This window comes from Ovis canadensis, chromosome 3, assembly GCF_042477335.2.
Source record: "Ovis canadensis isolate MfBH-ARS-UI-01 breed Bighorn chromosome 3, ARS-UI_OviCan_v2, whole genome shotgun sequence".
In the NCBI taxonomy this organism is placed as follows: domain Eukaryota; kingdom Metazoa; phylum Chordata; class Mammalia; order Artiodactyla; family Bovidae; genus Ovis; species Ovis canadensis.
In genome coordinates this window covers 10,875,854-10,893,423 of record NC_091247.1, presented here as the reverse complement: position 1 = coordinate 10,893,423, position 17,570 = coordinate 10,875,854, and the positions used below count along the sequence as shown (strand labels likewise).

Below are 17,570 nucleotides of genomic sequence, written 5' to 3'. Positions count from 1 at the left end.
TTTGAAATTTCTCTACCACTGTCTCTCATCAATTTTCCCAAAGGTCATTCTGCTCTTCACCTTTCATGTAAACCTTTAAGCCTTGAAAAATCTAAAACATGTTAAATAATTCTCAAGTCCCTTCAGGCTTCCCAACATCCCTCTGTGCCTAACTTCTCTGGAGTATTCACTCCATCATTTCAGACTGAAATCTTTCTGTTGGTTATCCTTCCCCTCCCTAGTCTAAAAATAATAGTAAGGCCAATAACAGCAGTAGTGATGGGCATAGTAATGAATAGCCAGTATTCTGTGACAGGCACTCACTGCATGTGTATTAATCATTGAAGTCTCTTGACAACCCTATGAAGTAGAAACCATTTTACAGATAAAGAAACTGACTCACAAAGAGGATGCTGCTTTCCAAGGTAACACATCTGACCTGAGTCATTTCAAAGTCACTGTATATTACTAACACGCCATAACCTTCTGAACTACAAGGACACGAGAATGGAGTTATCTGGGCAGGGAGATTACTGTTCAGTTTTGCTGTTTTGTACTACTTACTAATTTTTTAAAAACCAAAATATAATAAACATGTAAAATGAAAGTCAATGAGATAAAAGTCTATAAACAAAGAAGATAAAGAATCTGTTTTTCTTCTGATACTGACAGTGCTCCTGAAGGTAGAAATGTATCTTATTCTTAAAATTGAGGCTGGTTAGTATATAACATGGTCTCTACTCCAACCTCTGGCAAAACGGAATGCCAGTTATCTTCTGTTATACAACCTAGTGGCTTAAAACAATCTTTCATTGTGGTTGTGAGTCGGCAACTTGGGTCGGGCTTGGCAAAGACAGCTCTTCTCTGCTCTCTGTGGGCACTCACTGGGGCACCGGGATGGGGATCTGGAGGATTACGACCCGCTTTTAGGACCAATGCTGATGGCAGCTGGGAGCTCAGCTGGGGCTGAGGGCCAGGAGCTTCAGCCACTCACTGGGGCTGGAAGCCAGGTTCTAAGCCCCTATCCCAAGAGAGGAAGGTGGAGGTACATGGCATTTCTATAACCTTGCTCCAGAAGTCACATAGTGTTGCTGGAGCCACGCTCTATTGGTGGAAACAGTTGGAAGGGCCTGTGCTGGTTAGGAGACGGGAACACAGACCTCATCACTGGGTGGAAGGCAGGTCAAGGTCACACCATAAGAGCATGTGGGATGAAGGACACACCTGCAGACATCTTTGGGAAACACAGTCTGCCATGCCAACGGAATGGTTATGTTCAGAATATACTCAAGTGGACTTTGTGTTGGTGATTATTGGTTTTTATTAAATAGACTTTTCCTGCAAAAAACAATGGGTAAAGAAATTGAAAATAACCTTGAGCTTCTCCTCTGCGATGAAATGAATTCAGTGGCCTGAGAGTCACTATCTTCAGGGCCAAATGATATAGAAAAAGAGACGAAAAGATCCGCAGCTACTTCTCAGAATTTAAAAAAAAAGATAAAATAAGAAAGCTGATCAATCTCTCACTGAAAATTAAACATACGTGAGTTGGAAGACACTCTGACATCACTTAGTTCACTGCTTTAATTCTAGCAATTACCAGAAAACTGAGTTTTTCTCATGTACCTTACAGTGAAGATTAGGGAAATCTCTTCATTTTAGTAAAACTCTAATTCAAAAATTTGTAAGTTTTTGTGCATTCAATTCACTCCCTACTGTCACCGAGAATAAAACATCTGTAAAAATGAAAATGCATCAGATACATTCCGAGCAACAGGGTAAGGGAAAAGCTGAGGTACCTGCATCCTGTTTCAAGGAGGGTTTATGGGCAGAGAAATCATCGCATAATAGTTGTGGGGGGCGGGGAGGAGATGAATCAAATCCCTGAGGTAGGCAAGGAAAAAAAAAATGAAAAGGGGTAGGTAGAAACCAGGCAAAGATCTGGGGGTTTCACCAGAATGCTACACTATATACTCTTTGAACACATTCATACAAAGACTCCATCCCAGAACCACAGTCCTTTCTTCACAAACTAGAGCTAGAAATAGCTTCAGAGATATTTAATTCAGTGGTTTCCAACATTTTCAAGTATAAGAACCCTTTTTTAAAAGTAAAGCTCCTGTGGCCATCCATATGAAAATGGTTGTGATTTTATTATCTGGTTATTGAGAAAAATCAATAATGGCAGAAGTACCACAAGTTCACTAACACCTCTACTGAATGGAACTGGTCTTGTTACAAGGGCATATATATGCAAGAGCACATACATGAGACATTCAGGTGATTTAGGTGAAGATCTTAGGAAACAGGTGTTGGTAAACACAAAGTAAACCATATTTGAAGAGACTAAGGTATTTTTCAGGACTTTCTTTTCAGGCATGTTATGGTAGGGTTTCTCCTGCTGTGCTTATGGTTGGACTTTAATCTCTTCCAATACAAATTCTAGGATTCTTTTATAAATTATTAAAAGCATTTCCCTTCTTTATAACTTATATCTTGAAGATTTAAAAGTGGTTTGGGAAGGACTTCCTTTGTAGTCCAGTGGTTAGGAATCTGCCTTCCAATGCAGGGGAAGTGGGTTTTATCTGTGGCTGGGAACATGCAGATCCCACATGCAGCAGGGCAACTAAGCCAGCAGCACAGTGAGAGAAACCCCCACACGCCACAATGAAGACCCAGTGCAGGCAAAAAAAAACCAAACGTAAAAATAAACACAAAACTGGCTTAGGACAATACAGATGCATGTTCCTATTTTACAAAAAAGTAAGAATCCTCTTACTTGTGGATGACACTTTTATTATCACCAGCCAGAAGTTACTCTAATAGGTAAATGGCTTGATATCAATTAACAAGACAGGCTAATGGCAATAATGCCAAATCTAAAATCTTCAGTTTTGACAGCTGTTCTCTAAAAATCTATATGTAATAACTCTACAGTTTGGAAATGATCACAATAGTTTAAGAGTTCTGACAGCCACTTTGCAAGCTTTTGGGAAACCATGTGTGAGCACTGTCAACATGGGCCCCCCATCCAGGAAGAACTCTCAGGATACTGCCAACAGGCACATATGCTTTCAAGGCCCATGGAATACACGGAGAGAACTTGACTGAAAGAAACCCAACTGTAAAATGAGAATATAACGAATGGTGCCTAGCTTGAGAGTGAAATGCTTCCAAAGGAGCAGCCACGTTCATGAAAACACAAGCTCAGGTGGTGGTGAAGATGACCATTTCACGGCAGGCTGCGTCCACGAGTGAACCCACAGCTGGTAACGCAGAAGCTACGACAGCTTAAGGAGCATTATGGAAACCCAGGTACGAAACAAAGGACACAGAAAAGACTAGGCTTGTGTATTAGCCCGGATCCTGCTGAGAAACAGAAGCAAGGAGGGGTGTGAGTGTGTGCAGATAATAAGGAACTGGCCCACACGACTAGGGAGACTAAGTTCCAAGATCCTCAGTCAGCAAGCTGGAGATCTGGGAAAGCTGGTGGCATGATTCCACTCTGAAGGCCTGAGAAATGGGAGGGCTGATGGTTTAAATTCCAGCCTGGGAGCCAGCCGGCTCAAGATCCAAGAAGAGCGAGGTTCCAGCTCGCATTCAAAGGCAGGAAAAGATTGAGGGCCCAACTCAAGCAGTCAGACAGGAGGAGTTCAGTTGGTTTCAGGACTTCAGTCGACTGGATAAGGCCCCACCCATATTGAGGAGGGCAGTCTGTACTGCTTAAGACTATGGTTCAAAAGTTAATCTCACCCAAAGACATCCCAACTCTCCAGGAATAATGCTTGACCAACTATCTGGGCACCCTGTAGGCAAGTCAAGTTGACACATAAAATCAGCCACCATCACAGCTTACTTGACACTGATTTGCCTGCTCTTCCCAGACAACTAAGAAAGAGCTGAAACAGAGTTCAAAATCCAGTGACAGGTACCAGGCAGAGGAAAACTGACCCCTTCACTGGGCAACTTGGAGAAGGAAATGGCAACCCACTCCAGCATTCTTGCTTGGAGAAGTCCATGGACAGAGGAGCCTGGCAGGCTGCAGCCCATGAGGTCACAAAGAGTTAGACATGACTGAGTGACTAACACATACGCTTTCACTGGACAACTACCTTTTGCTCTTCCCTTAATAAGAGTGAATGTGAGCAGGGGACTACCTCTCAATCTGTGGGACCAAAGTCCAGGGAAAGAACAAAGACTCTGAAGACGACAATGCACAATTGGCTGGAGATTGATTATTAGCACAGAGACACATCACATCACTGCCTGAAAGTAAACTATCCTTCAATGCCTTTAATCAAAAGACAGCTGTTTCCAAAACACACACATGCCCCACCCCACCCCACATCAGAGACCTATCCAGAAAGAGAAAAAGCTTGAGAGAGAGACTAAGGTCCTTTGGGGTACAATACAGCCAGTGCTGGAAGAGATTCTTAAAAAAATATCATGGACTCATGTAATTCAGCCCTTGCGACGCCAGGATAATAAGTCAAGCTGTTGGCGAGGGCTATAGTCATCTCAAGGCTCAACTAATATAGGATCCCCTTCCAAGCTCACTCATGTGGTTGCTGGCAGGCCTTGCTTCCTTAACATGTGGCCTTCCCCATAGGCTGCCCAAGTGTCTCCACAACATGGCAAGTGGCTGTCTCTCACTATGGCAGCCAGCGTCCACCAGAGGGAGTCAGCCAAGAGTGAGAGAAGGAGGAAGGAAGGAAGGAAAACGGAGAGAACACCCAAGAATAAAGATAAAGACTCCTTACAACCTGATATGGGAAAGGACACCTCATCATTTCTGTATTCTATTCCCTAGGAGTGAGTCACCAAGTTCACCCCACACTCAAATGGAGAATTAAGCTCCATCTTTTTTTTCTTTCTTGGCCATGCTGTGTGGCATGCAGGATCTTAGTTCATTGGCTGGGGATTGAACCCACAGCCCCCGCATTGGGAGTGTGGAGTCTTGACCACTGAATCACCAGGGAAGTTCCCAAGCTCCATCTTTTAAAGAAAGGAGAATTAAAGAATTTATACACAGTTCTTTAAAACCACCACAGGGAGTAAAAGAATTATTGAGAGGGAAAAAAGAAAAAAATTAGGTAGCTGGATAAGTTATTAAGACACCAATGGATGTTTCCCCAAGAAAACAGTCCCTGCCTCAAGGGAGGTTTGTGTTTGTTTTCTGAAAATGTGAACTCCTTGAGGAGATTACGCTGAGGGAAAGGTGGAAAGAAAGTACCTTTGAGGGCAGAAAGGTAGAAATAAAAAGGAAAAAAGAGGGTAATTTAATTGGGAAGGGGAAGAGCTTTGGGACTCACAAAAAGAGACTTGCAACTCCACTTCCTAGCAATGTTCTAGGAGTTGACAAGTCTTTACAGGGAATCGGGTGTGCACTGTACCTGGGAAAGCTGAAACCTCTACACCAGATTCCCCAAACCTGGCAAAGACTTTTCACGTCAGTTATAACCATTAGAGCCACCAAACATGAAGGACCCACACCCACCTAGACAACCGGCTTACCACGCACAGCCACAGAGGACTGAAAACTAACCTTCCACCCTTCTTCTGGTTTCTCACAAGCCTCTCAGACGCTGTACAACCCCGAGGAGGGGTGGATACCATTCTTAATCCCTGAGATTGAATTTTTCATGAGTTTGATAGAATTGGGGCAGAGGGGATGTCTCAAGGTTGGATTTAATTTCGTTTAAAATAAATAATGCAGAACTTCCCTGGTGGTGCAGTGGATAAGAATCCACCTGCCAGTGCAGGGAACACAGGTTTGATCCCTGGTCCAGGAAGATTTCACATGCCACAGAGCAATTAAGCCTGCCAACCACAACTGTTGAGCCTATCTGCTGCAACTACTGAGGCCCGCTCACCTAGAGATTGAGCTCCATAACAGAAGCCACCGCAATGAGAAGCCTCAACATCACAACAAGAGCGGCCCCTGCTTGCTGCAGCTAGAGAAAGCCCATGCAAAGCAACGAAGACCCAGCACAGTCAAAAAGAAATAATATATATACAGTAATGCTTCATGGTTACCTGATTTTGTGAGATAAGATTCATACTGCCTATGCTGCTGCTGCTAAGTTGCTTCAGTTGTGTCTGTGTCTGTGTGACCCCAGCCTACCTGGCTCCCCCGTCCCCGGGATTCTCCAGGCAAGAACACTGGAGTGGGTTGCCATTTCCTTCTCCAATGCGTCAAAGTGAAGTCGCTCAGTCATGTCCGACTTGTAGCGACCCCATGGACTGCAGCCCACCAGGCTCCTCCGTCTATGGAATTTTCTAGGCAAGAGTACTGGAGTGGCTTGCCATTGCCTTCTCCTGACTATATGGTCAATTAATTTACTACTTTATAGATATATTTTACAACTCACTAATCTTGGTGGTTTCAGAAAAATTCCAGACAAGATGCTCCATCAAAATACTAAGATTTTTCCATCACTAATACATTATTCCCAAAATTTTCCAGGTTATACTCTCCTACTGTATAGACTATTAAGCAATTAGTTACATGACCATGTGTATCTGCCTGAATTCATTATCCTCCCTGCAAAAATCCTGGTCTTGCAGGAAAGCCACCCATTTAGATTGGACCCACAATTTCCATAGTAAAGAAAAATCAGGTCTACTGCATGATCGCAAGTCATTTACTTAATCTCTCAACAGATCCAACCATAAACAGCATTGCAGATTACCTGTATTTCAGGATCTTAACCTAAAATATGTCCCAACTGTGTGCTAGTCAACTTTTATAAAAAAAAAATCTAAATGAAAAAATACATTTCTGATAGATTATGAAAGAATATATTATATAATCCATTCTTTTGGATTTGTTGTTTTCAAAACTACTTGTAGGTTCTACAATCCTTTCTTTCAGATAGACTCTCAGAGTTAGAAGTTGACAGATGCTAGAAAAAAAGGCCTCTCTGTGGAACAGTTGATTCTAGGCCTGAGCAGAAAACAGAAGATGGGTCTGGAAAGAAGCTGCTAATGTCTACTGGATTCTTCTCAAAAGAATCCAAGAGCCAATTTAGAAGAGGCTTCCACTGGTCAATATGATCATCAAGAAAAATAAGCACAATGGGTTGAAATTTACTGAAATGTCTATATCCATGAGTTAATAAGAAGAAAGTCAGTCACCTTTGAAGCATGCCAGGAAAGCAATTCATACTGAAATCTGGTATAAATTATAAAAAGGAAAGGGTAAGGAGACAAGCTTTTATTCTGCTTTTCCTTTTACAAATTGTACCTAAGGAAAATTAAACAGTCAATGAAGAATTGATCAGCTGCCAGGGAGCTGGGGGTGCAAGGAGGATGTGGCTCCAACAGTACAGCAGAAGCAAGTTCTGCGGGTAATGGGAATGTTTCATATTATTCTTGCAGTGGTGGTTACAGGAATCTGTACATGTGTTAAAATGTCATAGAACTTTTCATTTGACTGTATGTTAATTTCAAAAATAAAATTTAAAAAAAATTTAAGAAAACTTTTTATAAAAGCATTCCAGCTAGCAACGAAGAAGGAATGAAAGATTTAGAATGTCACCATCTGTAACCCCAAGTGAAATTACAGACACTGATTACTATGAGTTCCTAACAGCAAAACAAAAAAACAACAAAAAAAAAGAGGCCCTGAAAGAACTACATACCACCCCTATTAAGCATTCTTTCAAAAAAAAAAGAACCAACAAAACCTGAATCTATAACATCAAGTCTCTAAAACTAGTTCTAACCACCAATTTATAAGACACACAGGGAACAGAGAAACATGCTAAATGATACCACGGGGACCAAATCAGCAAAATTTCAGACTGTGAAAAAAATGGTTGGTGGTTGCCAATTGGTCAGTGGGGACAGAAAGGAATTTGGGGGAGTGATGAAAATGTTCTATATAATGATTGTAGTGGTGGTTACACAAGTGTGTGCATTTGTCAAAATTGACAAAGCTGAACACTAAAATAGGTGAGTTTCATCATTATAAATCATACCCCAACCTTTTAGAAAATTAAAAATTCAGATTGTGGTAAACTCTTAATAACAAGCATGCTTTCTTTAACAAATAAGTAGCATGGGGGGAAAGAGATGAAGTGGGCAAACTATAGATTAAAAAAAAAAACCTTAAGATCTAATCAACAAATTGCCAAGTCCTGATTTATCTAGATCTTGATTTGAACAGATTTTTTAAAAATGATAAGTCAACCATGGATATCGGAACACTGATGAGATATTTAATGATACTAAGAAAATACCGCTAACTTTTAAGTTATTGTTAATGGAACTGCAGTTATGTGAAAAGTCTTTATCTTTCAACAATACATATTAAATCTTTTACAGATGAATAATATGTATAGAATACGCTTCAGGTGGAGTAGGTAAGTGTACACATGAAATAGGATTGAGCTGATACTTGTTCAAGCTGGGTGACGAACAATTCAGGTTCACTGTACTATTCTAAGATTATTATTCTAAGATTATCTATTATTATTTGAAATTTTCCATATTAAAAATATACAAGAGGACCTCACTGGTGGTTCAGCGGTTAAGAAACTGCCTTCCAATGTGAGGGACACAGGTTCAATCCCTGGACCGGGAAGATTCCACATGCCACGGGGCAACTAAGCCCGTGCACCATGACTACTGAACCCCTGTGCTCAGGAGCCCATGCTCTACAACAAGAGGAACCACTGCAATGAGAAGCCCGGACAGTGCAACGAGACAGTAGCCCCACCTGCCACAACTAGAAAAATCCTGGGCGAAGCAATAAAGATGCAGCACAGCCAAAAAAACAAATTAACAAAATTTAACAAAATACAGACACATACATACAGAAAAGTAGATCTAGAGTCTTGTAGGCAAGTTAGCCTGCTTAATCTTCTTCTGCCTCCTCCTGGCACTCTAACCTCCAGGAGCCCTTGAATCACAGCCAAGGAACCTCTGGGCTCTTTATGAAAACCCTTGAAAACCACTGCTTGAGCTACTCGAGGTATAATTCTTGAATAAAATATTACCATGGAAATATTGACTACTTTGACCATCCACTCTTAGGTACCCCCCGACCCCGAGTGTGCTTTCACAGAATTTAATTCTGGCATTTCACCTGAGGTTCTCACGGACACCTGTCCACAAGAAACAGCCTGATCACGGCCACTGCCTTTCCGTGGGGATACTGCTTAGGCCAACGTCGGCACAAAGAAACTCCCTAAAATTCCTAAATTTCAATGTAGATTGGAAGACATCCCCCCAGTTTTCCACATAACTACCTCCAGAATGTGTTTCTCACCAAAGAGTGTACCCTTTGTACAGAGATCTGTCTCCCCAAAATAGACACTCCTCGTTTGATGACCACCTACAGAAAGACTGCAGCGGACAGATAATGCAGCAGAGAGACAACATCTAAGAGACAAGCTGGGCGGCCTGCTTCCTCACCGTGTGCTCACGGCAAGTCTGCTGCCATCCGCATGCCCCACCCTACACGGTCTCTCTGGCTTGTCTCATTCCTTTCCAGGACTCGGATCCCTAAGCATCTGCTGCTGACTTCTGAATCCGCATCTCAAGCCCTAATCGCTCCTCGCAGCTCCAGACCCCTGTTTTCATTAGCCTGTTAAAGATGGCACACTGCAGCACTTTATGCTCCATGTAGCCAGAACAAATTCACGCTCTTACCCGAACCTAATCCTGGAGCTGCTGTCTCAATTAAATGCGTTCCCATTCAACCTACTATTCAAGCTAAAAGCTCCTCAAGATACTGTGAAAAAAAGGAAATGGCAAGCCACAGAAGGGGTTAAAAAGCTGCAGAACATATACCTGATGAAGAATTTTCAGTACAATATAAAGAACTCCTATAACCATATAAGAAGGCAAACAGCTGACCAAAAAAATGGGCAAAAGATCTCAACAGGAAAACTACAAAAGGACTTAAAGGAATGCCAAACAAAAACATAATGATGTCACTACACATCCCCAGAATGGCAAAGGGGATACATAAATGCCAAAATTTATCACTGTACACTTTAAATACAGCTCAAAGAAAGAAAGAGAAGTCGCTCAGTCGATTCCGACTCTATGCAACCCCATGCACTGTAGCCTACCAGGCTTCTTCATCCATGGGATTTTCCAGGCAAGAGTACTGGAGTGGGGTGCCATTTCCTTCTCCAGGGGATCTTTCCGACCCAGGGATCGAACCCAGGTCTCCCGCACTGCAGACAGAAGCTTTACGATCTGAGCCACCTGGGAAGCCTTATATGCAGCTTACTGTATGCCAATTACATACCTCAATGTAACTGGAAAAAGAATACCAAGTCCTGACAAGGATGTGAAGCAAATAAAATCCCATACATTCCGTTAGTGGGAATGCAAAATAGTACAGCCACTTTGGATATTTCTTAAAAAGTTAAACTACCCTTACTATGAGACCCAGCACGTCCACTCCTAGGCACTTACTCATGAGAAGTGAAAACATATGTGTGCACAAAGACTTTAACTCAAATGTTCATAACAGCTGTATTTGTACTAGCCAACTAGAAAGGAAGCCAGATGCCCATCAGCTGGTGAATGGTAAGTGTAGTAAAATCAAACAACGAACTGCTCCTCAGCAATAAGAAGAAATTGACCACAATTACAAACAGTAACACGGATGAATCTCAAAAGCATCATGCCAAGTGGAAGAAGCTAGACACAGAAAACCATATACGGAAGGATTCACTTACACGAAATTCTAGAAAAGACAATACTACAGTGACAGGGAAAAAAAGACCAGTGGTTGCCAGAACCATGACTGCAAGGAAACATGAACAAATGTGAGTCATACAAGAAGCACAGGATACCAATGTTCTATATCATAACTGCAATGGGTGGTTATACAACTGCATACATTTGTCAAAACTCCTCAAACTGTATCCTTAAAATTAGTGGATTTTATCATATGTAAATAATACCTCAATAAAGCTGACTTTTAAAAATACTGGAAGCGAAGGCAAAATAAAGAGATTTAAGCTAAGGATAGACACAGCGATCATACTGAGTTCTTAATGGATGTCAGGTAATGGCATCACGTATTTTACACTCATTACTTCAGTGAATCCCTTCAATAAGTCATTCATTGAATTATCCAACAAAGAGTGACTGAGTATCTATTACATGTGAGGCACTGTTCTAAGTGCTGGGAACAGAATAGTAAGGTAAACAGACAAGTTTATATGTTATTAGAGGAGGGTAATAACTCCACAAAGTGGGTACTATCATTACCTGCATTGGGCAAAACAGCAAACAGGTTCAGAGGTTAAATACTTTATCCAAGAGCCCAAAGCTAGTATTAGGAAGAGCCAGGATTCAAACTCTAATTCAGGATTTCTCAGCATCAGACAATGTGAGCAGGACAGTTCCTCGGCTGGGAAGCTGTCCTTTATGCTGGTGTTTAGCAGTATTCTTCAACTCAACCCACTAAATGCCCTGATTTATACAACTAAAAATGTCTCTCAGTTCAGTTCAGTTGCTCAGTCATGTCTGATTCTTTGTGACCCCACGGACTGCAGCACGTCAGGCTTCCCTGTCCATCACCAACTCCCAGAGCTTGCTCAAAGTCATGTCCATCGAGCCGGTGATGCCATCCCCACCTCATCCTCTGTCGTGCATTGCCAAAGGCCCCTCGGAGAGAAAATCACCCCTCGAGGAGAACTACTGCGTAATTTCTAAACTGACATCACAGCCCAAGCATTTAAAAACGTCTTTCTTCCCACACCTAACACTTGTTCTGAATTCATCTCTCTTAAGACTTCATCACTAGGGCTTCCCAGGTGATCAGTGGTAAAGAATCCACCTGCACTGGCAGCAGATGCAGGTTCAATCCTTGGTCAGGGAAGACCCCCTCGAGAAGGCAATGGCAACCCACTCCAGTATTCTTGCCTGGGAAATCCCATGGACAGAGGAGCCTGGCGGGCTGCAATCCGTGGGGTCACATGACTGAGTGACTAAACAACAATGAAGACTGCGTTATTACTCAGCCTACATCCCAGCTCTAGCCTGTCATTTTCAACAGTCACACTACTGCCAAAATTTATCCTCTAAACCTTCACAGTTTAGATGAAATGTCTGTAGAAGCTGCCCTCATTACCAATACGAAGAATTACTATAAACTCTTTGGATATATACAAAGTCAATTACGTCATCTCATTTTTATGTGTCTGTCTCCCGGACAAGATATGAGCTTTTCCTCAGCAGGGGCCAGATTCATGTCTATATCCCTAGTACCCAGAACTAGAAAGCATTTAAAGGTTTTGTTTTCTTGTGTTTTTTGAATTCAAATGTAATTTAAACAAATTACATACACCACCAAAATGTATGGATCCTTTTGCTTTAAATACATCACACACACACACACACACACACACACACACACACACATATACACAAAATCCGAATCACACAATAAAGCTTTAATCAACATTAATCTTATCCAAACAAATGGGTCCCGTTCCTAATAGGATCTGAAAGGATTCTCTAATTCATAATCCAGAACTTATTAGCAGACATATTGAAGCCTTTGGAACTTTTCAAAACCAGATAGAGATTAAGTTTCCTAATCTTAAAACTGCTTTCAGCCAAGTACAGTTTTTCGGGGGCATTAAACAGTATCACATTTTTTTGACCACCAAAGCCCCATCCCGTACTAACTCCCTCTTACCACCGATTCATCTGTTAGTTCCTATGTTTTTATTGAGCACCCCTCAGTGCTGGGGGTACAAAGAGGAACTAAAACAAGGAAACAAGACTTTTAGTTGGGGGTGGTGGGCAGGCAGAATGAACAAAGAAATGGTAACAGTGAGTGATGAGGCGCTTATCTCAAGTCATCCTAAGTTCTTCTTCAACTGTCTTAGTCTACTAGGAATGTTCTCAAAAGATAACTCAGCCACTAACTACTGTCTATCAAAAAGAATGACTTCACAGGAACTATCCTAAAATAAAAACCACACCTGGCAACTGTTTCCTAAAATGGGATAGGATATACAGCATAACAGTCCACAACTCAACACAGCAGGCCAACTCAAAGGGATACTTACAGCTACGTCCAGCAATTAACTCATATTGAAATGTTCACCAGGAAGTTCCATCATTTGATATTGAGGATTTTATGGCCACAGTATACAACTCATAAAAACAGCTATAAATAATATCTGGCTACAACCATTATATCCTCTCTCTATAATCTATCTTTAGATCTTGCCCGGCCATTATTTTTTATACCTTTAGAGCAATCCCAGAACTGTTTTCTGAGAAAAATCTTGGTCCTGCCCACAGGATCTCTTTAGAGATACATACTGGCGGTCTATTCAGGTCAAAATGCTGACTTGATCAGGATCTAACCTCAGATATGCAGAATGTGTGCCCTCAGGATTCCTGACTGAGAACAAGAATTTAAAACTCTGTGCTGCCTGATGCTTACCAAAACTTGGTTACAAGAAATAATATTCATGAAACCAATTATCTAAGGATTCATTCATTCCAAAATTCAATCCAACATTCTCTAGGTGCCAGGAACCATCCTGGGTGCTGAGGCGCAGCAGAGTGCCGGTGGTTGATGCATCCCTCCTTGCCTCTGAACCAAGCCACACCATCAGCAGGCAGTATATCTAAACCCAGGTGCTTTGGCTCTCTGCAGAATGTTCACTGGTACCATCTAAACCTGGACTGAGCAGCATTATAAGAAGCAATCTTTAAAAAAAACTCTCTAGTATATTTATCACTGGGGATTTCTCCCCACAAAACCAGTGTCCCCATTATAAAAATCAATGAGAGAAATTTTCTCTAAGAGTCAAAAGAAAGCGTGCCTCCCTTGAACATGTTTTTGATTTTACAGATTGCACGAATCTGGAAGTTGAGCCTTATTTTCTTCTTAGCTTTGTTCTAGGAAAACTGAGAGCTAAATATGGAACCAACCTTTACGAACTGTGAAGTACTTTCTAGTCTATATACTAACTTCGCCACTGATTTAATTTCATTATTCTTCTCTCGTGTCTTCTTTGCCTTAACATCTTTATTTTCAATGCTTTTACTATATATGTTTAGAAAAGAGGTGGGAAATAAAAGGCATTTAATGTGCTTTTTAACCTAAAATTTATTGGATACTTTCTATGTGCCAAGCACTGCACTGAACACTTAATGACCTTATCAGGGTTGAACTATTATTATTTCCATTATATAAATTAAGAAGCTGGGGTTCAGATATACAAGTTAATAAACTTGTATATCATCTCAAAACTTGTATTTGATAGAGCTAGGATTCAAATTCAGCCCAAACCATTACACGTGGGTGTATCTACAGGCTATCATAGAAACAAACGAAGCAAAGAAGGTGAAGGACAGGGTAGAAAGTCCGCATGGAAGACGCAATGTTTGAGGGAAGTCTTAAAAGGGGGGAGCTTGCCAAGGAATGAACAGAAAGTATTCCAGGGAGAAAGAGGAATCGTGCAAAAACCTAAACATAAGTTCTGGGAATGGCGAACAGAACACAGAGTTATATTCAGCAATTAATTCACTGCGAAGGGCTCATCAGAAAGTTATTTAATACGAGACGTATAGTAGCTCCTTTACAGAGAATTTTCAAGGCCACAAAACTCAGCTGTGGCTGGGAAGACAGGGAGGCGTGAAATAAAGCAGTATCTTCTTTTTTTTTTTTAACTGAAGCATAGTTGATTTACAATGCTGTGTTAATTTCTGCTGTATAGCAAAGTGATTCAGTTAAAATTATATATATATACACACACTCATTTTTAAAATATTCTTTTCCTTTATGGTTTATCATAATAGAGGGCAGTCTCTTTTCACGATGACACTAAAAAGTCTGAATTACATTCAGTAAACAAGGGGAACCACATAAGGACCTTAAGCTTGAGAATTACAAGATCAACTTGCATAGTATGTGAATCAATTACAGATTCAAGGTAGGGAACCCAGTCAGGAGGCTACTCTAAGAGTCTGGCAATGGGGTAATAAGAGTTAAACAAGGGTTACTGAAAAGAAAGTAAATGTAAGCCATATTTGTGATCTTTAAATTCCCAGTAATGTTAGAAAAAGTAAAAAGAAAAAACTGAAATTAACTTGAGTAATAGTTTATTTAATCCAATATATCTAAAATATTATTTCATGAAGTGATCAACATAAAAATTACTAATGAGAAGTTTGCCATGTTCTTTTTGTACTAATCTGAAATTTGGTGTGTTTTTTAATACTTAAAATATATGCCTCACCTTGGACATTAAGTTTTCATTGGATACATTTGATCCGTGTTTAGATTTCAGAATTTACAGATGAAAAAGCAGATTCACATACCCAAGTCGTTCCAGATATAAACATTTTCCAATAATTAAGTATCCATTTTTAAATTTAATTACAACTAATAATATTAAAAATTCAGTTTCTCAGTCATTCGAGCCACATTTTGAGTGTTCAACACCATTCATGGCTACCATATTGCCCAGTACAGGCCTAAAGAGTGACAAAGGAACTTTGGCTGTTGACACTTTCCACCATCAGCATTTCGTATCTACTTACTGTTAAGGTTTTCCAGGTACTGACATGGATAACTTAGCAAGTACCATTACAGTGGTCCCACTGGTCACATACTCACTACTGTAACTTACTTTCTCTAGGCCAATACCAACATCTGTGAAAAAGAAATCTTCAAATGACTACACAGAATTGCTATAAAGTACCTGACAGGTGGAATGTGCTCAGAAAATAGAATGGACGCTGGGAATAATGCACTTGCTGAGGACTATTTTGTATCTATTTTCCTGTGGTTCAGCTGTTTATTACACTTCATGTACAATGTATTTTTTAAAAGTTACTTATTTTCAATTATTTATTTATTAGAGGCATTACACTATAACGTTAAAAGCTTCAGCTCTGGAGTCAGACTACCAGGCTTCAAATCCTGGTTCTATCATTTATCAGATGTATGATCTTGGGGAAATGCTGTTTCCCTTAAGTCTCAGTTCTCTCCTGTGTAAAACAGTGACTATCTGTACACACTTCCTTGGGGAGCTTCAAGGATTACAGAAGATAATACAAATAATCACCTGCACATCGCACCTGGCACATAGTAGGTGTTCAATAAACCTTAGCTTTTTAAACAGAGCTGGTGAAGAAGTTGAAATTACGGCTAACATTAAAAAAAAAGGACTTCTCAATTATCTATATCTGTTTGCCATATAATCTTAGATACAAAAAAAAAAAAGTGTACAGGTTAATACTTTGAGGTCCTCAGAAGAGAGATCCTGCAGACAGCTACACTCATTAAGAAAGGAGCTAAATAAAAAACTTCATCTGACAGCGTATAATTATGCAGTCTAGCACAGGTGCACCCAAGCAAATGGAAAAATACGAAGAAAAATTGGGAAGGCATTTTTGCCTTACCTGCTTTTCCGTTTTCGGGGTGGTTTCTCCACTGTGCCAGTCAGTCTACAGACCAAACAGATAAGATGGTAACTAAAAGTAACATACCAGAACACATCTGCGGGCCATACTGTGCCAGTCAACAACTCAACGGACCGCGCTCGAGAACCCTGGACTCGCTAAGCCCATGCCTGACCTTACAAAATGCCTTATGCTCTGTTTCCCTATTAACCCGAAACCCAGCGACCCCCTAATATCTGCTTTGCCCAAACCCTGCTCTGTCTCCGGGTCTCTCACTCCATCCTCGTCCTTACGCGTCACAGCCCATCTCCCCAAAACCACCCACCACCTCCTACTCATTGTCTGCCTCATCAACCCCGCACACCCCTCCGCTTCCCCTTCCCCATGCCCACCCCCTCCCGTCCGGGCAGTGCCCCTCCGAGCCCCGCCCCTCCAGGCCCGGCGCACCCCGCATTCCACGGCCCCCTCCACCGGGCGCGCGCGTTCCTGCCCCTCCCGGCCCAGCGCCCCGAGTCTCACCCGTCGGCGCCCCTTCCCTCACACACCCCTCTCATCCGGCCGGGAGGGTGCGACCGCCGGCCAGCCCGCTCCGCCGCCCCCTAGGCGACCCCCGAGTTCCCCGAGCCTGAACCCCCCGCCCCACCAGTCTCGGCGCCCCCGAATGCCTCACGGCCCCAAGCTGCTGCCCTGGGCCCGCTCCCGCGCCCCCGCCCCATCCCCAAGCCCGACCTCCATCCAGCCCCCGCCCCACCTGGGGGCCAGGCGACTCCGCGGCTGCTGGGGCTGCCGGGCTCCTCTGACCATCCGGCTCCTGCTCCGCCGCGGGAGCTGCTCCGGCGGCCGTAGGGCTCGCTCGGGAAGCTGAGGCGGCGGAGGCTTGGAGTAGGCGGAGAGGCGGGCGGAGGGCCTCGCGCCTCTGCCAGGCTTGCCGCGAGACCCGCCTCCTCCGCGCCTCTCCTCGGCTCCCATTGGCTAGAGCTGTAGTGTAGCCGAAAACCTGGCAGCCGATTGGGCTCTCGGGCCGTCACATCCCGCCACCTAGAGTTTGGTTGAGACTGCAGGTGGCGGCGGAGGTGCCTTAGAGACTGCTAGCAAGGCGGGGGATATCTAAGCGCCACCGTGCGGTCGAAAGTAGAAACTGCGTCTTCGGCGCCAGACACCTGCGGGCAAGTTCTTTTGGCTCAGGT

General features: G+C 42.4%; 1 protein-coding gene across 3 annotated transcripts in view; it reads right to left on the bottom strand.

Moving 5' to 3' along the window:
• The window catches only part of SCAI (suppressor of cancer cell invasion), a 111,685-nt gene extending 94,353 nt beyond the window's left edge, over positions 1-17,332 (bottom strand). For 2 of the 3 annotated variants that reach the window (XR_011255494.1, XM_069582422.1), the window contains exons 1-2: positions 17,135-17,330; positions 16,384-16,428 (exon numbers count right to left, since the gene is read on the bottom strand). Coding sequence is in view for 2 of the 3 variants with exons in the window: in XM_069582422.1 (XP_069438523.1) it covers positions 16,384-16,428; positions 17,135-17,187 (98 nt within the window). In the remaining variant the exon portion in view is untranslated. Of the gene's footprint in view, positions 1-16,383; positions 16,429-17,134 lie in introns of all 3 variants that reach the window. The other variant, XM_069582421.1, reaches the window with a different exon arrangement.
• Positions 17,333-17,570: the final 238 nt, after the last annotated feature.